At 40.7% G+C, this 26,660-nt stretch overlaps 1 protein-coding gene across 1 annotated transcript in view; it reads right to left on the reverse strand.

Annotated features, from left to right (window-relative positions):
• The window catches only part of neo1a (neogenin 1a), a 222,098-nt gene that overhangs the window by 102,800 nt on the left and 92,638 nt on the right, over positions 1–26,660 (reverse strand). Inside the window, 2 exon segments of the mRNA XM_051937001.1 lie at positions 2,215–2,365; positions 5,353–5,628. Of these exon segments, the coding sequence (XP_051792961.1) occupies positions 2,215–2,365; positions 5,353–5,628 (427 nt within the window).

The following is a 26,660-nucleotide window of genomic DNA, read 5'->3' on the forward strand; positions in this document are numbered from 1 at the left end:
ATGTCTGAAGGACTCCACTGTGTCCTTTTAAAAAAGTTGAAAGTGTTTCTGGTGAGTCATTCATTCAGTCGGTAGAATTAGACATCCAAGAATCAGGTTGTGTCTAAAAACGGCTTTCATCTTGATTCTCCTCGTCAGACTTGGAGGGAAACAGAAAGAAAACAAGAGACGGGCTGAAGCCTCGGCGACAGAAGCTGGACGTGATAATCCATCGCCCGGCCTCCAGCAGACAGCTCTGACACGTCTTCATCAACTCCCATCTCATGTCTACGGCTTCGTCTCTTTCAAGGCCGTGTTTGTGCACCAAAGACCAATTAGACCAGATCCATTCTCCGTCTCCTCACACCGTTCTGCTTTAATTGACAGCAGCTCTTCTGTCTCTCATGTAATGCCTGGGAGGGACGGGACACTTTCAAGGAGAAAGAGAAAATTCCACAGCTCTTCTTTTTAATTGTGAGTGTCGCATTAAAATCAAAGGAACGTTCTCGGTAATGTATTCGCCACACAGTCCCATTCCTCCGCTGAAGGCTGGAGCATCGGGTCCTCTTCCTGGTTGCTAATTACTAATGGAACACCCTGAGGACGGAGGGCGTGCACGCTGGATACTGTTTTGTAATTAATACAAGGTAGATTAATAAGTACCTTTTTAGCCAGCTCCCCCCGGAGGTCTGAACCGCTCACTGCTGATTCCACAGGCCTCTAAGGCTGGAGCTGTGGAGCTCGGAGCTGGAGGTTGGAAGGTGTAATGATATTCCGGCTCACACCACACCGGAGCCTGGTGGTTAGCAGAGCCACGACCTTACATTTAATTTCACTGAAGGTGGAAGTCCCACTCCGAGCTGCATTTAGATGAATGAGCCTCTATCCTGGCTGTTTTCCGCTCACCCTGCCAGTTGCAAAGTTATTATTCTGCAAGTCTGGCACTCACAGGGGCTAGATAAACAAACTGCTTTCTTAATTGGTGAGAATCAAACTTCCCGTGTCCGATGCGATTCTCTCCGAGGGATTTGAGCTGCAGCGGCCGAGCTAATGAGAGCCGGAGGAGTGAGAGCACAGGCGCTGTGACACTCTGTCTGGGCTCTTAATTTGTGAACTTCCCCTCTGCTGGAACCCCGCCGCCCGGCCTCCCAGATGAAGCGGCTCCGTTGGCAGGTCCAGGTCTCCCCCGGGGCTCTGGGGTAGCAGTGGCAGAACAGCATTTACACCACCGCTAACAGTTTAGCTCGCTAACAGTTTAGCTTCTGCAGGCCAGAGGCGCCGGTACAAAGGAGCGATGCATTAGTGTCTGCTGCTTTAAAAAGATGTGGGAGAGTCCAGAGCTGCTCAGGAGTTTACGACGAGGGCTGGAAATCTCTGATTACGATTCTCTTACAAAACGACTATTGATGCATCTTTAATTTATGCATATTGATGCACTTTTTCACATTTCTTTTTGTCTCACTGAAGTCATCACTTGCATTTTTTAAAAACAGTGCATTTGTAATAAGAAACAAGAGTTGAATTTATTTCCATTATAGTTTATTAAACTAATGGAAATGCGTGCAAACTACAAAGATTTGCTTCACCTTTTCAGACGAGGACGGCAGCTTTCTGTTTGCTTCCTGGACTGTTCTCTGGTCGGTAGCACCAGTAGTAGCCGTCGGGTGGAATCGAGTTTCATGGCTTCTCATGTTTGTTGTGCTGCTAAAGTATTTTATTTTAGTGTGACACAGCTTCCATATAACGTGGCTCTGGTCCAGTTCACGTCCATCGGCGACGCTGTAGAAGCCAAAGTGTTTCCACACGTCTGCTGTTAAACTAGAAGGAGCTGTTGGGATCTGACGGCAAGGTGGTGGGGTCAGCCATGTTTGTTTTCCTCTGTGTCGGCGTGTCCGCTCCAGGTGCGCTTCCCATAAATGTCCCGGAGACGACGTGTACCGCGCTTCTTAGTTCCACATTATTTAAAACCTTCTGTATTACTTTAACAGGTTTAAATAATCAAAATCTGGACGTTTGTGAATCGATTCAGATTTGAATCGTGATGCCTCTAAGAATAGGACATTTCCCCCACTTCTGTTTATGACTTTTGAGCAACCATTGCTAATTATTGGCAACTATTGGTTTCCAGACAAGCAAAAGCAGAAAGACGTCTCCAGAAACCTGCAGCTTTTCATTGGTTTCTAAATGTTTTGTGTAAATTCAGCAAAGATTTAAAGTTGCACTTGATGCTCGTACCTTTCCTCCAGCAGCTTGTCTCCAAACGTCCAGCGGATGTGCGGCGCAGGGAAACCTGCGACGACGCATGGCAGCAGGACGCTGGAGCCCGTCACTTTGGCCACCGGAGACGGCTGCACCAGAAACTCCAGCTTCCGGTCTTCTGCAGTTTCTGTGGATGGGAGAAAAAAAACAAGGTTAGGGTTACGGTAGTTTGCTAGTCTAATGTGATTAACATGACGACTGGGCTGAACCAAACTATTACTCTGCTGTAGCGGGAAAATACACTCTGGATGGTTTGTATTTCTTTAAACCAATCACAGGCAGAGCTGAGAGTAGGATATAGCTTTGATTTCCCTTCAAACAGTGATGGGTGCAAGGAGACAAGCAGTGTGATTAGAAATGAATAAAGCACCAGATAAACTAGCAGGACTGCCTCATGACACGCTCTAAATCCTCTGTAAAACTTGACATTTTCAGGCTGGTAGGTCACTAGCATGGAGGCTGCTGCTGTTGTTTTCTGTTGCCAATAAAACAGAAACAGATAAACAGTGAAGGGAAGGACAAAGCAGGCTTAAAGACTGGCCAGTAGAGCTGTAAAACACTAAATCTGGTCTTCTTCATTATGGGTGTAAACACTAAATCTTAAATGACCCTCAGTGCTGAAGATCTGAACTTTGCCTTCTGGTTCTTGAAGACGTTCCACCTCTCATTAAAGAGGTTCCTTCAGTTCTAATGGACTGACATGGAGTCCCAGGTTCATATTATCACTCTTTAATCACATGGCTATGGGCCAAAAGACTGAAATACCTGGAGGTGTGAGAGGACATGAAGCTGGCTGGTCAGCGAGGACTCCAGGTGTTCATGGAGCTTCAACGTCCAGGGACACCTGATGAGTGGTGTCTCTGGTCAAAGACGAGCTGTATAAGCTTTATAATAACCGTATAATCTGAGGTGACGACATGTCTCTGAGATTCCCCATCAGTCAGTTCCAACTGAAGAAACCTCTTGGATGAGAAATGAAACATCTTCAAGAACCATCAGCAGGACTCCTGATTGGTTTAGAACTCTATGGATGGGATGGCGTCATCTCGGCTCGTCTGCTCTCATTCTACCTCAAAGCCTAATAAATCCTCAGAAGAACTGCTTTAACGGTTCCTCAATCAAAGCCAGAAGGAGAAGATTTGGATCAGACTTCCTCTTTCAATCAAATGTTCCTTCATTTATATTTTCAAGAAAAACCTGAAAACGTACACGTGTTATTGTCTTAATATTTCACATTTATTTTACTTTGTTGTTCTTTTGACTCTTTCAGTACTTCAAACTATTTTACTCCGCTCCATTCATTGATTTTAATCGACTGATTCAGTTTGATCTGGTCTTACTGGTTGCATATGTTTGTAATTATGCCACATAAAGGAAAGTTGGTTTGAAGCTGATCTGATTCTACTGAAGCTCTTAGGATTGTGTTGACCTGGATGATGTCAGACGTTCACCAAACCAGGAACGCTCTGATAAAATAACTCCATGCTGAAGTCTGAAACTTCATCGCTTTAGGAGCTCAAACTGCTGATAAGATCCTCCAGCATATTCAGGACTTTGGTAAACATCCATTTTAAATCACTGAGTTTAGCTCAGATCATCTCCATGAAGCTCAAATCAGGATTTTTATTAAAAGAAATCTGTGAATGTCTCCCGGGAAACACCCAGATTACTCTGATCCAGAGCTGATTTGTTGTGAAACAAAGAACTAAATGTTCAACATCTGGCAGCATCCAAAGTCAATTTCTTTCTCTTTCCTCCCACAGCTTTATGAGTTTTCTCTCTTTATGTGTCCAAGTTTTCCTCATCTTTGGAGGATGCTCAGAGAGATGAAGCCCCCCGCCGGGTCTTGTTGTGGTCTGATTTACGGCCTCTAATATCTCCTCAGTGCTGGCAGGAGCCTGGTGCTTAACAACTCAGTAAATAAAACCTGAGGAGGGGCGAGACGAGACCGCCACAGAGGAATCCAGCCTCCTTCAGAGATGCAGCTGAGTTACTGTAGCGTCGCCGATAACCCCACCGGGAATCTGACCAGTCCTTCCAGCGTTCAGCCGTTTCTCACCACAGACAGGCTAAAGGTAAAGATCAACCCGGAGAGAACGCCGTGTTCCTGCGTAATTAAACGATGCACTGGAATGGATTCAATTCAATTTACGCCACCAGAGGATGTACGAAAGTGTGAAAGCTCTGATCAAAGGTGTGGAAAGGTTTGATTAGCAGGTAACAGCTGATGACAGGCAGAGTAAACGCTGTTAGGATTAACAGGGTTGATCAGATCCAGTGTCTGAAACGTCTGATCCATGAGCTACGTCTGTGTTTTAACCCTCCTGTTGTCTTCATTTATGGACAGCAAAAAATATAGTTTCCTGTCTGGAAAAATCCAAACTTCAGCAAAAAAATTCCCCAAATTTCTGAAAATTTTCAAAACCTTCAGGAAGAAAATTCCAATAATTCCATGAAAGTTTCCCTTAAATGTTTTATTTTTTTAAAATTCTCAAGAAAATTCTGATGGCTGCTCAGTTGAGCTTTTACACAGAATTTTTAGTTTTTTATAGAATCTGAATTTTAAAAAATATCCCACCAAATTTGGAAAGAAAGTGCTTGTAAATATTTTCAAAAAATGAGTAAAAATCTTCCAAAAAATCTAAAGTGATTCCATATACACCCGTCAAAAGTTTTGAGACACTTTCTCATTCAAATAAATTAGAACCCGTCTCAAAGCTTTTGACACGGGGTGTATATCAGTAAAACTTCTAATATTTTCTTTAAGAACATTCACATAAAATCAACAAAAAAAATGGTGAACGTTTTTAACCATTTTTAACAAAAACATTTTCCACCAAAAATGTATAAAATGTGGACATCAGAAGTTCCACTGTGAAAATGCATTTTTTCTCCACATTTTCAAACTTTAAAACGGGTCAGTTTTAACCCGCAGGACGACACGAGGGTTAAAGCAAACAGAGCTCTGGTAGCAGAACAGTTCTGGTATCGACAGTATGGATCCCTGGTTAGGATGACATCACTTCACTCAGCGTCGTCTTCTGTGACTGAAACTGCAGCTATCAGGGCTCCTAATGAACAACACCCCACCTTTATCTCCCCTTCCTCGTTTACCTGGCAGCGTCTGGAGCTGGGCCTCGTCGCTGGACTTGGAGGATCCCACGTTTTCCACCAGGCAGCGGTAGGAGCCGGCGTCGGACTCCGAGGCGTTGCTGACGACCAGAGCTCCGCTGGGCAGCTGGACCAGTCTGGAGCTCAGTTCCAGCGGCTGGCGGTCTTTTTCCCAGCGGGTGAACGGCACGAGATCTGAGTTCACCTCACAGGCCATCACCTGACTGTCCCCGAGACGCACCGAGGCCGCCGACGGCTGGGTGGCAAACCGGGGCATTCCTGGAAGACAAAAGAGCAGATGAGGATGTAAAATACCCAGCAGAAGAACGGGCAAGTCAGAGATGGAAAAACAGAACCGTCACAGAGAAACCTGCTGGTTTGAAAAGCACCAAAAAAATCACATTTACACAATTTATCAGAGCCAGAAAGCAGAAGGAAGTGTTGGATTTTTAACTTTCCCATGAGCTAATCCTGTGTGATGAACGGCTCCGTCTGTGAAACAAACAGATCTCAGCTGAGAATTCTGATATTACACCAAAATCACTTTCAGTGTTTGTCACAAATAAGGACTCTGCACTGACCAGATTCTATAAAAAACTAAAAATTCTGTGTAAAAACTCAACCGAGCAGCCATCAGAATTTTCTTGGGATTTTTTTAAAAATAAAATGTTTAGGGGAAACTTTTAAGGAATTATTGGAATTTTCTTCTTGAAGGTTTTGCAAATTTTCAGAAATTTCAGAAACACACAAACACACCCCTCTAAACATACACAAACAAACACACACCTCTGAACATAAACAAACCCCTACACAAACACACAAACACACCCCTATACAAACAAACAAACACTCCTACATAAACACACAAACATAAACAAACACACACCTCTAAACATAAACAAACACACTCCCCTACACAAACACACAAACACACAAACAAACACAAACCCCTACACAAACACACAAACACACAAACACAAACCCCTACACAAACACACAAACACACAAACACACAAACACACCCCTCTAAACATACACAAACAAACACACACCTCTGAACATAAACAAACCCCTACACAAACACACAAACACACCCCTATACAAACAAACAAACACTCCTACATAAACACACAAACATAAACAAACACACACCTCTAAACATAAACAAACACACTCCCCTACACAAACACACAAACACACAAACAAACAAACAAACCCCTACACAAACACACAAACACACAAACAAACAAACAAACCCCTACACAAACACACAAACACACAAACAAACACAAACCCCTACACAAACACACAAACACAAACCCCTACACAAACACACAAACACACAAACAAACACAAACCCCTACACAAACACACAAACAAACACAAACCCCTACACAAACACACAAACAAACACAAACCCCTACACAAACACACAAACAAACACAAACCCCTACACAAACACACCTCTAAACAAACACACATACACAAACAAACACATACCTCTAAACAAACACACACCCCTAAACATAAACAAACACACACCTTTAAACATAAACAAACCCCTACACACACACACACACACACACAAAAACACAAACCCCTACACACACACAGCATCCCTTGTCCTGGATGGTGGATGCTAATTAGCCGCGCTGAGCAGGAGACACAGCGCTAATTAAAAAGGCTGTTTGTGAGGCTTTCATCTCCACGCTAAAATAATTATTTCCTGCGTTTGAAGCCGTTGATCTGAAACCAACAATCGCACACAATGACTTCAATTACTCAGAACTTACAACGTGTAAACTGCAAACGGTATTCCTGGGTTTATTAGTGATGCAGAGGGGACGAGCTGTCCCTCTCCATCCACAACAAAAAGAACATCCTGCTGAGCGGTTACCACCGAGGGCCTCCAGCTTCAGGCCAACTCTGGTCGTCTCCTTGGTGATGTGAGGGTGAGAGAGAAAACATAAAGATGTGTGACTGAGGGTGAAAGCAGGAAGCTGTTTCTGGATGCTAGTTTGCTGCTTTCAGGCAGGAAGTGATGCTGAAGACCTGCTGAGTGCTGATTGGCTGTCTGACGTCTCCTCTTGCCTCTGGGGTAAATCACACTTTAGATAAAACCCCGGCAGCTACAGGACAACGTGCACGGCTTCACGAGCACGTCTCAGCACAGTAGTTCAGCTAATGTGGGTTTAGTTGATGGTGGAGCTGATATTTTTGTGTCGGAGCTGCCAATCATCGTCCGTATCACGGAGGCAGAAAGAACGAGCAGAATTATTCAGATTAGAGTCGCTGAAGCTCTGACTCTTTTCATGATGATCCAGGGAGAGGAATCAGCTCGCAGGACGATTAAATTCATCCAGAACTGAGGATTTAGAGCCAGAAACAGTAAAAAAAAAAAAAAAAAAACCTTCATCCAGTGGAGCAGCAGAAGTTAAAGAACAGGAAGTGTTTGTAAGATTATTTTTCAGGCATTTTTACAGGTTTTGGTTAAATTACAGATATTAACCAGTGAAACTGCAGAAAGAAACTGATTTACTTTTTTACTACCCAAAAACTGAAAATGCTGTGTACATCAAGAGAAATGATGTATTTTACAGATTTCCCCTGTTTGCTTTAATTATAGGCAGAATCCAGTAAAATTACTGAAAAATATAATACATTTTAAAGAATATATTAAAAATGAAAGCAGTAATTTATATGACGGTAAAAACAAACAAAGAAAAAAAAACTCTTATTCATGATTAGCTGCTGTAGTGAAGGGTGGGAAATCAATTAATTTATCAATAACTGCAGATTTCTTCAGTTAAAACCAGTAAAAGACCGACTGGAGACAGAATCCTTCATCCCGCGGCGTTTTTAAAAGATGAACCACCTCAAGCTAAAGCATCAGAGCTCTAAAACGCTGCTAGAGACTCTGTAAAGCTTCAGACTTCACACTTTGTCCTGCAGACGACACAGGAGAGAAACCTGCAGACGTTTTGAACCTTTTCGTTCGTGAGCTCTCCTTCCTGACTCTGCTCAGTCGTTCTGCTGTTTCCAGCCTCCACTGAGCCTCTGTTCCTCCAGGCTCAGTCCATCAGTCTGTCTGCAGGGAATATGTGGAGTGTAACTCAGACGGGCAGCTGTGTCCTCCTCTAACGGCCGTTTATAATGAACTGGATGCTGATGATGCTCTGAACGTGTGTGTGTTAAAGTGTACATAAGAACGTTAGGCGTGGGTCGAGGCGGCGCTGTGATGGGAAGTGGTGAGTGTCGGCCAACGCTATCGATTCCAATTAATCACAATTCTCCATTTAAATCGACTGGGTGGGAGCTTCATTTTCCACAGCTTTGCTCAGCAGCATCGACTGAGTCTGCTCCCGTATCAGCAGAGCGATGAGGCCGAAGGTCTCCAGGACAGCAGCAGAGTTTATTCCAACAGAATCAGCTTCTCTGCCCATTTCAGACAATAGGAATGATGTGTGTAACATTTCCATACCAAATAAAGCTCCTCTGTGGAGACTCAGATTCACCAAAACCCGCCGTCATCCGCTCTGCTTCACCAGCAGAGCTTCTAATCACATGAATGCTAATGAACGAACGCGTCCATCACTGGGTGGAGACGAGCAGGAAGGAGCTACAAACGACGTACACACAGCCTGAAATCACACAGCCGGGTTCCTGCTATTCTTAATTAAAAGCAGGTATGGAATAACAATGAACAGCTTAATGGAATATGCAGCAGGCTTTAAGGATCCCCCTGCAGGTTCAGGTGAATTAGGAAGCAACAGCAGGACGGCTGAGGTTCACCTCGGATCGGAAACACGACGAGGCTCCATGTCACAGCCTCCACTCAGTTTAAGTCTGAAACAATCATATCGTCCTGCGGGTCAAACTGACCCGTTTTTAAGTTTGAAATTGTGGAAAAAAAGTATATTTTTATGTCCACATTTTCATCATTTTTGGGAAATCTTTGCACATTTCATAAATTTGGGGATTTTTTTTACTGAATTCTTGGATTTTTTTCAGACAAAGAAACATGTTTTTGGTGCCTGTAAATGAGGACAACAGGAGGGTTAAAGAGAAAAACTGAAGAAGGTTTAGATTTCAGAAAGACCCAGAGCTTCTGTTCTCTGCATGAACGGCTGCATGTGAAAGGTTAAAGGACCAAGTTTGTAGGGTTAAAATGTGGACTGTAAAAGAAAACAAAGGTGCCGAAAAGACGAGCTCGACCTGAGGACATCCTCTATTGTTGGTTTAATCTGAGGCTTTAAACCAGCGGTGTCCAACATCTGGTTTTTGTAATATTTTGTCTGCTTTTGTTCTTTCTTTTGGTCGTTTTTAGTCTGACTTTTGTCGTTGGTCTCATGTTTTTGTCGTTTTCTTTCTCGTTTTTGTCGTTTTGTGTTTTTTGTCTGGTTGTTATCACTTTGTGTTTTGCTTTATTCATTGTTTTGTGCATCATTTTTGTTGTGTTTTGTTTTTTGTCATGCTTGTGTCACTTGTCAATTTTTTGTCGCTTTGTCTCTTTTTTGTTTTCTTTTGTGTCGTTTGTTTAATCTTTTGTCATTTTATGTCTCGTTTTTGCCATATTTTGTCTTGTTTTGTTGATTTTTGTCTGACTTTTGTCGTTTTGATCATAAATCAGGCTGTTCATGAAGTTCTGTATGAAGATAATTCCTTAAATGTGAACATTTTAGCTCTAAATCAAAAGACTGCAGGAATACACTGAAGCAAACGCTGTCAGAAGACCGGTCAGGCCTGCAGGCATTATGGGATGGTATTAAAGCATACATGCTGGAACACATGCTGCAATCTACTCAGCTCTGAGACGTTTCTCTTCTTTTACTGACCACAGTTTGTTTTTCCAGCTGAACCCCGACAGCAAAAACCAGCAGAGCAGAGATCTGAGGCAGCAGAACTGGAACGCAATACGGGATTAAATATTAAGGATAAAAATTAAATTAAAAATGGGATTAATACGTTTCAAGCTGCCCACAGGTGGACAGAACGCATCCCAATCTCCTGACCCTGCTAACCCTGCTAACCCTGCTAACCCTCCTGACCCTCCTGACCCTGCTAACCCTGCTAACCCTGCTAACCCTGCTAACCCTCCTAACCCTCCTGACCCTCCTGACCCTGCTAACCCTGCTAACCCTGCTAACCCTCCTGACCCTGCTAACCCTCCTGACCCTGCTAACCCTGCTAACCCTGCTAACCCTGCTAACCCTCCTAACCCTCCTGACCCTGCTAACCCTGCTAACCCTGCTAACCCTCCTGACCCTCCTGACCCTGCTAACCCTGCTAACCCTGCTAACCCTGCTAACCCTCCTAACCCTCCTGACCCTCCTGACCCTGCTAACCCTGCTAACCCTGCTAACCCTCCTGACCCTGCTAACCCTGCTAACCCTACTAACCCTCCTAACCCTACTAACCCTACTAACCCTGCTAACCCTCCTACCCCTCCTAACCCTCCTAACCCTCCTGACCCTGCTAGCCCTGCTAACCCTGCTAACCCTCCTGACCCTACTAACCCTGCTAACCCTCCTGACCCTGCTAACCCTGCTAACCCTCCTAACCCTCCTAACCCTCCTGACCCTGCTAGCCCTGCTAACCCTGCTAACCCTGCTAACCCTGCTAACCCTCCTGACCCTACTAACCCTACCAGCCCTGCTAACCCTCCTGACCCTGCTAACCCTGCTAACCCTGCTAACCCTCCTAACCCTCCTGACCCTGCTAACCCTGCTAACCCTGCTAACCCTCCTAACCCTCCTGACCCTGCTAACCCTGCTAACCCTCCTAACCCTCCTGACCCTGCTAACCCTGCTAACCCTCCTGACCCTGCTAACCCTCCTGACCCTGCTAACCCTGCTAACCTTGCTAACCCTGCTAACCCTGCTAACCCTCCTAACCCTCCTGACCCTCCTGACCCTCCTGACCCTGCTAACCCTGCTAACCCTGCTAACCCTACTAACCCTCCTAACCCTGACCTTACTAACCATAACCCAGTTCTTGAAAAATAAATCAGACAGAAACTCTCTGCTCCAAACACTTTTAGAGTTATGAATTTTTTGAAAACAGCCGCTCGGTGTTAAACTTTCTTTTAAAGCATTTTTAAAGCTTCATCATTTTTCACAAAATTTGGAGGATTTTTTATTTTGTACTAAATATCCCAGAAACCAAAAGAAAAAGTTGGAACTTGTAATCAAGTCAAAATCTGTATTTTCACAAATAACAATTAATTATTTTAAGGCTAGATTTGGTTAATTTTCCTGACAGAAATCCATGTCCCAGATGTTCAGTTTGTGTACCCTCAGAAAGGTGAATATCTGTTGAATTTTCCTGCTTTTCCAGTTTCTTTTTATGATAAATGGTGCAATTTTAGCAATTTTATTAAAGATAATGTTTCTTTATAACTGACTTGATTACAGAAAAGCAGGAGATCTGCAGGAAATGATTTTTTGTTTTTCCTGTTCGACCTTCCAAGTCGAATACGAGGTTTTCTCTCTAGATCTGACATTTTGCCACCATGAACAATCAGAGAGTGAAATCAAACAGACACATATTCCAGTTTGTACAGCTGATAGCAGAAGCAGCAGAGCAGAACGCTTCTCATCTCGTTATTATTTCCACCACTTCTCTGTTTCTGCTCTTCAGAATTCAACGCCGTCCTCCAGGAACGGCTGAAAGCCATTCTGGGAAATGTGGGAAATCAATACCCGAGATTGAAGAACACAAGTCGGGCTGAACAAAAGTGGGAACACTAAAAAAGTAAATTAAAAGCCTTCATGTCAGAATAATTCCTCGCTGACGTGTTTGTGTGTCTGACCGTCCAATCAGAACTCTTTCTGTCCTCCGTCATCAACAGAAACCTTTCAGCTTCAAACAGCTACTGTAGGAGGATTTATGAACACACAGATCAGGTTTCTGAGCTAAAAGGACCAGTTCTAGCTGGAGGAGGGACAGATTAGACCAGGGCTGTCCAACATGAGGCCCGTGGTCCAAAAGTGGTCCTCCAGAGGGTCCAATCCGGCCCTCAGAGTGGAAAAATTACAGAGAAGACATTAACTGCAGATTGTAAATTAGTAAAACTATAAATTTAAAATCATTTCTAGACCATGACAAGTTGTTATTGTTCATTGTTCTGTTGTCATTTTGCGTCTCATTTTTGTCATATTTTGTCTTGTTTTTTGTCTGACTTTTGTTGTTTCTGTCGTTCCAGATAGCGGTGACTAAATGTTGTGTTCCTTTGTAGACACTCTGTGATCTGGAAGTTGTAATGTGGAAATGATAAACTGAGGATGAATGCTGATGAAACTGAACTTATTTTTCTTCAGAAATTTCAAGTTTTTCGTGATGTTTTGCAGAAAAATTATTCCCTAAATGTGAATATTTTCCTAATCTACTTTTTGCACTAAAACAAAGGAACCATCAGGAGTTGTGGTTATTTAGAGGCTATCATGCTGTGGATTTACTGGTCCACTGGAGATCAGACTGGACTGGATGTGGAACCTGGACTAAGATGAGTTTGACCCTCCTGAGGTAGAGACTGAATCAGACGGACGTCAGGATGATGAAGCTGCCACAAACAGACGATGACCAGACGTACTGACTCAGAGAAGGAGGTTTTAATGCGTCTCCTCGCTCTAAAATCCCTCTCCTACCAGATCTGCTTTGCTTTATTCACTTCAGTGGCTCTTCCTGTTCGTTCTGCAGCACAACTGATAATTCCCTAATTAAAGGTTTCAGAGCTGCAGGGGAGAACATTTCTAAAGGCTTCGTCTTCCATTATAACATCAGCCTACAGATTCTTACAGTCACACATTCAGATCGTGTCTCATTTAGATCCTCTGTCAAACACAAAGAGAAACGACTGAACTCTAAGTAGAAGCAGCGTTTAAATAGGTTCACCTGAACGAGGAAACTACCATTACCGTTCAACAGTTTGATGTCATCCAGACAAAAACTCCCACTTTTATCCATGTGCTAACATAACTGAACAAGGGTTTTCTGATCATCAATGAGCCTTTCAGCACCATTAGCTAACACAATGTAGCATTAGAACACAGGAGTGATGGTTGCTGGAAATGTTCCTCTGTACCCCTATGGAGATATTCCATTAAAAATCAGCTGTTTACAGCTACAATAGTCATTTACCACATTAGCTATGTCTGCACTGGATTTATCATTCATTTAATGTGATCTTCATTGGATAAAAAAAATGCTTTTCTTTCTAAAATGAGGACATTTCTGAGTGACTCCAGACTGAACGGTAGTTTATTCTTCTCATTTTGGACAAATTCAACAAACTCTGGGCATAAATTTGGAGTCATTTCAAACAGGTTTAAATATCCAAAAATGAGAACGTTTTCTGGTCAAACTCTAACCATCACATTCTACTGATGTCAGAGCCTAAAACGTTGGTGAAATGTGGACCAAAGGCTGGATGTTAGGAGAAGCATGGATCCATCCATAAACACTGACAGGAACTTTATGGAGACACTAAACCAGCCGCAACTGAAGGTTTTACACCTTTTTCCATTTTGAAGAACAAATAATTCTTCACTTTTGGAATTTGAGACATTTTTGAGTCATTTCAGACCATCTTTATCTTAAAACTTTAGTCATTTTGGGACCAATTTTGAGTAATCTTGGACAATTTTAAATAATTTCAGGCAATATTTATTTTATTTTGAACAAGTTCAAGTGATTTCTGACAAGCTTTTCTCATGCTTTATTTGCATCTTAAAAGACAGAAGTGTTATTTATTTAACTGTCTAAATTTCACTTTACAGAGCAGATTAAAAGGACAGATTCCTTCTGGGTTTCTGCAAAAAGCTCCAAAATGTTCAGAAAAATTAACCTCCTGCTGGTGAAGCATTGTCTGTGGCATTATTAATGCATTAACGTGCGCTGTATGTGCACGACAGTCGCCTGCAGAAGCCGATGAGCGATAAACAATCAGTGCTTAGATTTCTCCTTTGCTCTGTTATCAAACTTTAATTGGATTCTATCACTGAACCCACCCAGACACTTAGAGCCAATAAAGCTCTTCATGCTACACAGAAAATAAAAACCTCTCCTGTCCTGTAATGCAGCCCAGATTACTGAGGAATTAGCTTTAAAGGGCAGCGCTCTGGCTGAGCATGCTCCATTAAAACCACACCATCTATTATTTATCTGCCATTCTGGGAGCGACGGAGCTTTTTTTGGTCTAATATGAATTTTGGATGTGGTCAAAAAAATGGGGCTGATTTGAGGATTTTACAAGAAAAACTTCAATGATAAATTAGAAAGTTTCCCACCTTTGATAGGAGAAGATGTGCACGTAGAAACCTGCACGTTTACATCGGGAAAATCAGAGTTTAATAGTGCGATATATAGAAGAATAACAGCAGAGAACAGAGAGTGAAGGACTCGTCAGCGTCAGGACAGACGCCACCGCTCTGCAGAAAAAAGGTAAGAAGAACCTTCATCCTGTCAGAGCGACGGGTGGGAATGAAAACAGGATTAATTAATGAGTGGAAGTCTAATAGAGACGATTCGTCACGTATGAAGCCTGACACGCTGAGGAGAGCAGGAGGACGGCTGTCAGGTCCACATGTTGGTTTATTCACAGATTGTAAAGTAGTAAAACTAGAAATGGAAAATCATTTCTAAACCATGACAAGTTGTTTGATCATAAAGTAAAATACTGGATTGTTCTTTGCGTCTCATTTTTGTAACATTTTATCCTGTTTTTGTCTTTATTTTTGTCTTACTTTTACTGTTTGTCTCATGTTTTTGTCGTTTTGTTTCACGCTTTTGTAATTTTTCGTGTTTGTCCGTTTTGTTTTGTTGCTTTTGTCATTTTTGTAATCTGTCTTGTTATTTTGTTGTTTTTACGTTTTTTTGTCTGACTTTTGTTGATTGTCTCATGTTTTTGTCGTTTTGTGTTTCGCTTTATTTGTTGTTGTTTGTCTAATTTTGTCTCTTGTCCATTTTGTTGCTGCTTTGTGTCTCCACATTTCAGGTTGTTCATAACATTTTACAAAAAAAATTCAGAACGTGAACACTTTCAAAACGTACTTTTTTGCATTAAAACAAGGAAAGATCTGGATTACCGTGCTCTGGTTTTACTGGTGTGGACTTTGAATCAAACTGGGCTGAATGTGGAACCTGAACTAAGACGATGGTGTAATAAATGGAACTGTTCAGGTTTCATCTGATCGAAGCCGCTGTCTGTTAAAATAAGTGGATAAGAGCTAAAAATAACAGTAAGGCCTTCAGCAGACAGAAACATGCGACAAACAATCAGCTAATCAGAGGAAACGCTGCGGTTTGATGCTGAATTAGTGCTTCTATGAAATGTGAGCAGAACAACAGAAACCAGAGAAGAATCCACCTCCCTAAAGCAGAGGACTGAAGATGGATGAGTGGTGTTCCACAGGAGTCACACAGAGGTCCTTACTTTATCTACCAGCCTCAATAAATGACTCTCAGCTGCAGGAGATGAGAGAAAAAAGCCCGTCTTGACCTTGTAACCGATCAGAAAATGGCAGAAATGTGACAAACAGTGACGGCAGGAGACAGAGGAGCACTGATCCTCATCCAGCTCTGCTAACTCTGATCATCTGAGCTGTAAACCACTCCAGGTTCAGACCAGATGCTGAGAAGAAGAAGGTCCTTCTAAACATGTACAACAATCAGCAGATCATCCCGAGGAGCAGCTCGGCTGATTACGACTCTCCGTCTGTTTTCAGGGCGACAGACCATAAAACTCTGACAGGACAGTCTGAAAGGTCGGCTCTAAACTAACGTCAGGAAGCAGCTGATGTTTGATCGCTGTGGTTCTGTTCTGCTTACAAACGCTGGAGACGGAGGAAAGAACAAAACAATCCCACCATCAGGACTGAGGCGCTCTGACAGCTCCTGATTGGCTGTGGTGGAGACAGACAGACGGTGATGGATGGAGACTGACACATGACAGGCCAGGGTCAGTCACCATGGCAACGTCAACGAGAAGATCAAGGACTCACGCCACCACCGAGCTTTCATTTGTAAATTTCGAACTAAAATCACTTTTTAGAATCGCTGTGTTTATTAGTGAGGAATGATAAAATGTGTTGATGGATAGAAAGGCTGTTTTTTGTAAATTCAATTATATTTGTAATTCATCATATTTATGCAAGAATCATTAAATAAAACATAAAATTCATTCATGTTTCTGATTTCTCTCTTTATGCTAAGCAGGTAGAGGAAAAGGAGTTAAAATCATGGAACAGGAAATATGATAAAATGATGATTTTGTCAGATGAAACTATGCCAAAATATTTTCACAATAAAAACAAAACTAAATAATAAACTAAATAAACAAAAAAAACTTTTAAGGAAAACTTTTAAGGAATTATTGGAATTTTCTTCCTGAAGGTTTTAGAAATTTTCAGAAATTTGGGGAATTTTGTTTTGCTGAATTTTTGGATTTTTTTCAGACAAGCAAACTGTATTTTTTGATGCCTGTAAATGAGGACAACGGGGGGGTTAGCTGATTCATGTGTGGGGGTCTGAAGCTTGTCTGACGGCCCACAGCGTCCACAGGAAGAGCCTCTTCTTCATTCCAGCTAATCGAGCTGCAGCAGAAACCACCCTTTAATCACGTTAAGGTTTCTGCCTTTATCACTGGAAGTTAGCTCCTTCTGGCCCGTTTCCAGGTTAACCTTCCTCTGAGGTCGTTGCCGTGGAGACGGCGGCGGGCTCAGATAAATGTGTCTGCACCAACAACCATACATCCTCACACTGTTCTGTCTAACCTCACTCCTTATGGGGGGGAGGAGAGGCTGAAGGCAGAGCAGGAGTCACCCCCAAACATCATGATGTTCTTATATTATTGGATAGGAGCCGTCCATCACATTTTTCTACCAGTTATCATCTGTCATTTAACCAAACACAGGAAATCTGGAAGATAACAAATAATAAAAAATATTAACAGCTGTAATTATTATTTACTATAGTATGACAACAACAGCAAACAAAACAGGGAAAATCTGTGTAACACAATTTTAATAATATTAAAAAATTTTCAGTATACATAATTTTTCTTTCAGATAATGGCTAATATATCTAAAATATAAATATTTTAGCAAATTAAAATACAGCAAAGTAGTGAAATTTTGCAGTAACACTGAATTATTATTTGTGAAAATGCAGATTTTTGTTGTAGATGTCATTTACAATATCGGTCTGTTTGTTTTTTAAGAAAATATGTAAATTTAAAAAATTTAATGAAACATTTCTGTGATTTTACTTTTTTCCACAGTGATTTAATCGTGGAAAAAAAACAAATGCAGTAATAAATTAAACATTTTTCAATCCTTAATATCCCTGATTTTTCTTTTAAACAATGACAAATATCTGTAAAATATCAACATTTTTTAGCTGATTTATAGACAGAACCCTAACTGTAACCCATGTATTGTAAAAGAATATATTATTCAATAAAAGTACAGACTTTTGATGTAAACTATGTTTACAATTTTGGCTTGTTTTTTGATTAACATGTAAATTAATACATTTTTTTCTGAAAAAAGGATGAAGGATTTTTCATCTTTTACTATTTTTGGTTTTTAGAAATCTGCTGTTCTTGATAAATTAAATCTTCCTGTGAACTGATTTCTCTGATAATCATGAAGAAGTTTGTTCTTCAGTGTCTCTGATCTAAACTCAGAGGATCCACCATCAGACTCGTCGTTCATCAGGAGTTCGTCTCCTTCAGGTCCTCCAGTGACTCCACCCTCCTCCTGCTGCTGATGGCCTCACAGATAACCTCCATCCATCAGTCCTTCACATGTTTCTCCTCCCTCCATGTGTCGTCTCCTCCTCCACCTCCTCATACTGGGAGCTCCACTGTCTGCTGGAGGGTTAGGCTTAGTTTTAGGGCTGCTAGTTCTTTTTTATTTTTAGGGTTAGTTTTAGGGCTGCTCGTTCTTTTTTATTTTTAGGCTTAGTTTTAGGGCTGCTGGTTCTTTTTTATTTTTAGGCTTAGTTTTAGGGCTGCTGGTTCTTTTTATTTTTAGGCTTAGTTTTAGGGCTGCTGGTTCTTTTTTATTTTTAGGCTTAGTTTTAGGGCTGCTGGTTCTTTTTTATTTTTAGGCTTAGTTTTAGGGCTGCTGGTTCTTTTTTATTTTTAGGCTTAGTTTTAGGGCTGCTGGTTCTTTTTTATTTTTAGGCTTAGTTTTAGGGCTGCTGGTTCTTTTTTATTTTTAGGGTTAGTTTTAGGGCTGCTCGTTCTTTTTTTATTTTTAGGCTTAGTTTTAGGGCTGCTGGTTCTTTTTTATTTTTAGGCTTAGTTTTAGGGCTGCTAGTTCTTTTTTATTTTTAGGCTTAGTTTTAGGGCTGCTAGTTCTTTTTTATTTTTAGGCTTAGTTTTAGGGCTGCTGGTTCTTTTTTATTTTTAGGCTTAGTTTTAGGGCTGCTGGCTCTTTTTTATTTTTAGGCTTAGTTTTAGGGCTGCTGGTTCTTTTTTATTTTTAGGCTTAGTTTTAGGGCTGCTGGTTTTTTTTATTTTTAGGCTTAGTTTTAGGGCTGCTGGTTCTTTTTTATTTTTAGGCTTAGTTTTAGGGCTGCTGGTTCTTTTTTATTTTTAGGCTTAGTTTAAGGGCTGCTAGTTCTTTTTTATTTTTAGGCTTAGTTTTAGGGCTGCTGGTTTTTTTTATTTTTAGGCTTAGTTTTAGGGCTGCTGGTTCTTTTTTATCTTTAGGCTTAGTTTTAGGGCTGCTGGTTCTTTTTTATCTTTAGGCTTAGTTTTAGGGCTGCTGGTTTTTTTTATTTTTAGGCTTAGTTTTAGGGCTGCTAGTTCTTTTTTATTTTTAGGCTTAGTTTTAGGGCTGCTGGTTTTTTTTATTTTTAGGCTTAGTTTTAGGGCTGCTAGTTATTTTTTATTTTTAGGCTTAGTTTTAGGGCTGCTGGTTCTTTTTTATTTTTAGGCTTAGTTTTAGGGCTGCTGGTTCTTTTTTATTTTTAGGCTTAGTTTTAGGGCTGCTGGTTCTTTTTATTTTTAGGCTTAGTTTTAGGGCTGCTGGTTCTTTTTTATTTTTAGGCTTAGTTTTAGGGCTGCTGGTTCTTTTTTATTTTTAGGCTTAGTTTTAGGGCTGCTGGTTCTTTTTTATTTTTAGGCTTAGTTTTAGGGCTGCTGGTTCTTTTTTATTTTTAGGCTTAGTTTTAGGGCTGCTGGTTCTTTTTTATTTTTAGGCTTAGTTTTAGGGCTGCTGGTTCTTTTTTATTTTTAGGCTTAGTTTTAGGGCTGCTGGTTCTTTTTTATTTTTAGGCTTAGTTTTAGGGCTGCTGGTTCTTTTCTATTTTTAGGGTTAGTTTTAGGGCTGCTGGTTCTTTTTTATTTTAGGCTTAGTTTTAGGGCTGCTGGTTCTTTTCTATTTTTAGGGTTAGTTTTAGGGCTGCTGGTTCTTTTCTATTTTTAGGGTTAGTTTTAGGGCTGCTGGTTCTTTCTTATCTTTAGGGTTAGTTTTAGGGCTGCTGGTTCTTTCTTATCTTTAGGGTTAGTTTTAGGGCTGCTGGTTCTTTCTTATCTTTAGGGTTAGTTTTAGGGCTGCTGGTTCTTTCTTATCTTTAGGGTTAGTTTTAGGGCTGCTGGTTCTTTTTTATTTTTAGGCTTAGTTTTAGGGCTGCTGGTTCTTTCCTATCCTTAGGGTTGGGGCTGCTGCTGGATCTTCTCTGGGGATGCAGCCTGTAGATCTATCTGTTGCTCTGCTGCTCTGTTTAAGCTCCAGCCCTGACAGTGCAGCTTGCAGTGAGGCTAAAATGGAGCGTCTTTCTCAGCAGGAGTGATGGATGGAGGTAAAGGAGTCAACGAGGACCTGACTGAGGCGTTCACAGGAAACCACGTCTTTATGAAACCCTACAGATGAAAGATCTCAGTGTTCTCCACTCATACAGAACCAGCTTCTTCCTGCTTCACTATTCATCTCCAATCTGATGAAGGCAGAACAAAGCACAGCTCCTGTAAAGCTGAGATTAGCAGTGAGCCGCCACCTGAATGTGTAATTTAGGAAACATTAGCGTGCATTGTGGCGATACTGTTGATAATGAAACCTGCTGCAGACACAAAGAGGAAGCTCAGCCGGCCAAGCGTTCCTCAAAGCCTCGGCTTAACACTCAACTTAAAGGGAATTATGATCCTTCAGCGTCTACAGAGTCAGAAATCATCCATCAGGATGAACCGTTCATCCACTAGTTATCACCTGGAGCCCCGACCGGAGCAACTCCTCGGTCTGTAGGTGGAAGACTGGAAAAATAAAAAATAAAATAAAAAATAAACACAAACAACAGCAGCAAAGAGACAGAAAAAAAGGTGGAAAAACTAGAAAAATAAAAACTAAAATAAAAAATAAAAGCAAACATCGGCAGCAAAGACACAGAAAAAAAAGGTGGAAAACTGGAAAAATAAAAATTAAAATGAAAAATAAAAGCAAACAACAGCAGCAAAGACACAGAAAAAAAGGTGGAAAAACTGGAAAAATAAAAACTAAAATGAAAAATAAAAGCAAACATCGGCAGCAAAGAGACAGAAAAAAAGGTGGAAAAACTGGAAAAATAAAAAATAAAATGAAAAATAAAAGCAAACATCGGCAGCAAAGAGACAGAAAAAAAGGTGGAAAAACTGGAAAAATAAAAAATAAAATGAAAAATAAAAGCAAACATCGGCAGCAAAGAGACAGAAAAAAAGGTGGAAAAACTGGAAAAATAAAAAATAAAATGAAAAATAAAAGCAAACATCGGCAGCAAAGAGACAGAAAAAAAGGTGGAAAACTGGAAAAAAAAAAGGGCAAATATCTGTAAAATAATATATTTTTAGCCAATTTAAATAGAGGAAAACATTCGTCTTCTTCTTATAGTTATGATATTAATATTAATTTAACATAATAATAATAATACACAAATATTATGTACATTTTTGGCCTCTTTTATTTCCAAAGTGTAAATTAATGCTTTTTAAAAATATATTTATTTTTTTCGTATTTCTTACTTCTTTCAGTGATTTTACTAAATATTGTTATTGTTGTTGGTGTCAATAATATTATTAATAATAATAATAATGATAATAATAAACATTATGTACAGCTTTGTTTTTATTTCCAATGTGTAAATTAATATATTTTTAAATGCATTTATTTTCTCATTTTGTTCATTTCCTACAGCCTGTGTGTCCATGTCTGTGTTTGTGATGCAGCTGGAGAGCAGCAGATGTTTGTGAAGACACAGATGAGCGGGAGCATTAATCATCGTTTAGGAGCTGTGATGTTCTGCTAAATTAGCCTCAGTTAGCATCCCTCCATCCCTCCACCCCCCAAACATCCACACAAACCAAACATCTCCAGGATTCACCTTACTTTAGTCACAGAGCATCTTCTAACGACCACATCATCTGAATGATTCACAGCAGAAGAAGAGCCGCTGATCTCTGCAGCTCTTTACTGAACAGAAGAAGCACCATCACCAAGTCTGTTAAATTAAACTACACTCCTTTTTTCTACCAGGTATTATCTGTAATTTAACCACAGTTTGTTTGTTTAGTTTTTTTCCAACATGTAAACAAATACTTTTAATATATTCTTTAAATTTGTACATATTTTCTGTGATTTTACTGGATACTACCTACATTTAAACAAAACAATACTTTTATATTTAAGTTCTGAAACAAACACACGGTTTAAATAGTTCCACACTTAATGATACTAACTGGACAAATTCCAGAACAAAACATGACGCTTAATTAAAACTGGAATTATTAAATGATCAAAACTACATTCTGAAATTCTGAAATGAAATTCATTTCATTTTATGGATTTATTATTATTATTTATTATTATTGCTGCTTTTCAGCCAACCAAACCTGCGAGTTCAGAAAATAGAGGACGGGCTTCAAACATATTGTAAAAACTGTTTTAACCCAAACAGTGATATTTTCTAAATCTAACAGATGTTTTGGTGCCTAAACTTAAACTTTCCAACATATTGTCTTTATCAAAGCGTAAAACAGATGGTGATGTTTTCCTGCTTTTTTTGGTGCCTCAATTGAACCAAAACCCAAAATAATCCAACAAGTGAAAATGGAACTCCAGTCTTAGAATCCTGCTGGATGGATTCAAGTTTAGGATCAACTTAAAGTTTGTAAATCAGACTCAGACAGCTGATGTTTGATGGAGGAGCTGAGAGAGAGAAGATATTAAAGAGAAGAACTGAGAGATGAATAACCTGCTTAATAAATCCAGATCCAGTTACAGATGATTAGTTCTGTGATTTTAAACTCACCCATTAGCTCCTGTCATCAGTAAAACAACCCACTGTTTGTGTTTTAATTCTCTCTCCTACATTCATGTAAAGCTCCTTCTGAGATGCTCCACTGACCTCACTACCAGACCACCGTTCAGCAGAAGATCTGACACGAGGAGGAGGCCGGTCCCTCCATGCAGACAGAAAACACACTTTCAGAGTTCATTAGGTCCGTCTGCCAGCATGCAGATCTGCAATACAGACCCAACAAACACACACTTCAAACAGCGTGGAGACACACAGCGCATTCTGAACAGACCACAGGAGGCCACACATCCACATCTGAACGAGGATCACACACAGAGAAGCATCTCCAGCCTCAGCCAACGCCTCCTCTCAGCACTGAAAGGTAAACCTGCAGATAAAACCACATCAGTGGAACGCATTCGATGCAAACCGCCACAGAAACGCTCAGCAGAATGAAGCAGCTCCCTGTGATGTCTGCTTTTCACAGCCACAAGTTAGAAAACACAGAATGTTTAGATTATAAACGTTCCAAAGGCCCTTGAACTAATCATCTCCGACACGCCGTTCCACCGGCAAAACAAATCATCACATTTCAACAAAATCACCAAATTCATCCTGATACATTTTTATCATGTGATAATTTATCACAGTATGTTTTCATCGTGATACATTTTTATCATGTGATAATTTATCACAGTATGTTTTCATCGTGATACATTTTTATCATGTGATAATTTATCACAGTATGTTTTCATCCTGATACATTTTTATCATGTGATAATTTATCACAGTATGTTTTCATCGTGATACATTTTTATCATGTGATAATTTATCACAGTATGTTTTCATCCTGATACATTTTTATCATGTGATAATTTATCACAGTATGTTTTCATCGTGATACATTTTTATCATGTGATAATTTATCACAGTATGTTTTCATCGTGATACATTTTTAGAGTGCTACATTAATTATCAGGACACGTTTTTATTCTGATAACATTTTACAGCCATGCACAAAACATTTCTGCCTTCTGCCTTTGGTAAACACATTTTAAAGGTTGATTATTACCGTCAGTGAATGCATGAATGCTAATCATCATCTCCAGTCCATTTATTATTGTTGCTGATTGAATGTGGAGATATTCAGCTTCGTTATCTGTGGTTTCTCTTCAAACAAAGCAGAGGCGCTGGAATAATCATATCAGGAATAGTGATCAGGACAGAGCAACAGAGAACGATCCAATCAATCAGGCAGCCTTAATGGAGGAGGATGAAGGGATCTCTGAACACCTGGACGGCCTGACAGCGAGACAGCAGCCATTACCTCAGTCCATCTGCAGAACGGAGCAGATGCTGCTGATTCTATGTGTGTGTGTGTGTGTGTGCACATGGAGATTGCAAAGCCCTAAATCACATCACCTGTGTCTACCTGTGCTCCTGTTTCACTCATACAAATTGCTCAGCATATTCAAGCCCAATCCTGCACCACCAGACAGATTTAACACATCCCAGCATCAAAGACAAACGCTCTGATGCAGCAGCAGCTGTATCCGAGCCTCGCTTTGTGTTCCCAGGCTGTGCACGTTCAAACAAACAGAAAATAAATAAAAAAGAAGCGATATCTGGATGTTAAAATGCAGAGGTGCAGAGGAGGCTGAAAGGTGAGATAGAGGCAGGAGTGTGTGTGTGTGTGTGTGTGTGTGTGTGTGTGTGTGTGTGTGTGTGTGTGTGTGTGTGTGTGTGTGTGTATATGTGTGTGTGTATATGTGTGTGTGTATATGTGTGTGTGTGTTCTTGTACTTGCTACATGGTGAGGACCATTTTCTGCATTTAACTAGCAAAGTGAGGACATTTTTACAAAGTGAGGACATTTTGGCCGGTCCTCACTTTGAAACAGCCATGTTTGAGGTTGAAGACTTGTTTTTAGAGAACAGGTATGAATTGAGGTTTGGTTAGGGTTAGGGTAAGGATTAAGTTTAGGCAATCAGTTGTGATGGTTAAGGTTAGGGTAAGGCTCTAGGAAATGCATTACGCCTATGGATGTCCTCACTAAGATAGAAATACAAACGTGTGTGTGTGTGTACGTGTGTGTGTGTGTGTGTGTGTGTGTGTGTGTGTGTGTGTGTGTGTGTGTGTGTGTGTGTGTGTGTGTGTGTGTGTGTGTGAATAAACAATAGAGGAGATGCTGATCACTGACCTTGGAGCACAAGTTATTCTACAGCCTGGAACAATGCACACACACACACACACACACACACACACACACCACCCCCCTCTGCAACACAACAGGAAGCAGTCGGCTGCAGGAGAGGCCATCCCATAATACCACACATCAACAGAAGCAGCAGGGAGCCTCTGCTTCCACACGGCGAGCCTTTATCTGTTTTAATCATCAATCAAGCCTCATCAGAATCAAGTGGGCGAGTCAAACGCCTTCTCTCTCTCTCTCTCTCTCTCACACACACACACACACACACACACACACACACACACACACACACAGCAGAACCTGACACCTACACCAGCTCCATCCACCAATCACAGAGCCGTGGAGGTGCTGTGATGTGTGCAGAGCAGCAGTCTGAGCCTCATCTCCAGGGTCCTTCCATCCAGAGTTCAGGTCGGATCCTCGTGCACGCCGCCGTGCACGCCGAGCCGCTCAGCCTATCGCCTCCCTGCCCTCCTTGTTTATCACACTCTCCTCTTTCACATTTTATTCCTGCTCACACACACGTCACGCCTCCACGCATTAACGCAGCGTCTGAACCTCACGTCTGAACGAGCCCCGGCAGATCCAAGAAAAGATCCACTCCCCGTTCATTCTCAGCCTTCATGTTCATCCCCGTCACTCCGTAGAACGTACAGAAATACCTGGCATTACCCATCACTCCCTCACAACCAGACACACACCAGTTATCAGCCTGGACGGTTATCCTGGATGATATTTGGCGTTTTTCTAATTAAAGACAGATTAACCCTCGTGTCGTCCTGCGGGTCAAAATGATCCATTTCAAAGTTTGAAAATGTGGAAAAATACAGTGACAGTGAAACTTCTGATGTCCACGTTTTCAACAATTCTGGGAAATTTTTAAACCATTTTCATTGGAAAAAAGAAATGTTGAAAATGCGTCTTTCAGAACATTCACATAAAAATCAACCAAAATCCAGCAAATTTCACTGGATTTTGGTTGATTTTTATGTGAATGTTCTGAAAGAAAATATTAGAAGTTTCACTGATATATATGGAATCACTTTAGATATTTTTAGGATTTTTTGAAAATATTTACAAGAATTTTCTTGCCAAATTTGAGGGATTTTTTTTTAAATAAAACTTTTAAGGGAAACTTCTAAGGAATTATTGGAATTTTCTTCCTGAAGGTTTTGCAAACTTTCAGAAATTTGGAGAATTTTTTTGCTGAATTTTTTTGATTTTTTCAGACAAAGAAACCATATTTTTTGTGCCCATAAATGAAGACAGCAGGAGGGTTACTGAAGAAGCCTAGTTATGCTCTCAGATGCTGTTCAAACATTACATTTACTGAATATCAGTTCCAAATATCTGCCATCAGCCTTTAATTATAATCAGCATTGGTATCGACCTTGAATAAACCCATATCGGCCGATCACTAGTACTCGTCCAGCTCCATCCATTCATCCCTAAAACTCCCTTTTCCTCCCCTTTCACATCAGCTCTGGGTGAAAGCAACAAAATAAATGCAAATGAAGCTTCCATTAAGAAATGTCAAGAAAAATGTTCACATTCAGAAGATAAAGAAGATAAAGAGTAAATATCAATGAATGTAGCATAACTAAGGGAATACAACTGGTGGTTCTGTTTGGAGAAAGTGAACTCCAGTCAGCTGGAAAAGAGAGCGCTGGAGATGAAGTGAGGTGAAGCAGAGAGAAAAGCTTTTGGAGGTGTCACCTCTCACACCTGAACCCTTTCAGCCGCCATCATAATATCCATCAAACCTGCTCAGACGGTGCAAAAAGTCAATCCATAAATAACGCCGGTCTCTGAAGCATAAGAATCC

The sequence above is a fragment of the Acanthochromis polyacanthus genome, chromosome 2 (genome assembly GCF_021347895.1).
Source record: "Acanthochromis polyacanthus isolate Apoly-LR-REF ecotype Palm Island chromosome 2, KAUST_Apoly_ChrSc, whole genome shotgun sequence".
NCBI classification, from domain to species: Eukaryota; Metazoa; Chordata; class Actinopteri; family Pomacentridae; genus Acanthochromis; species Acanthochromis polyacanthus.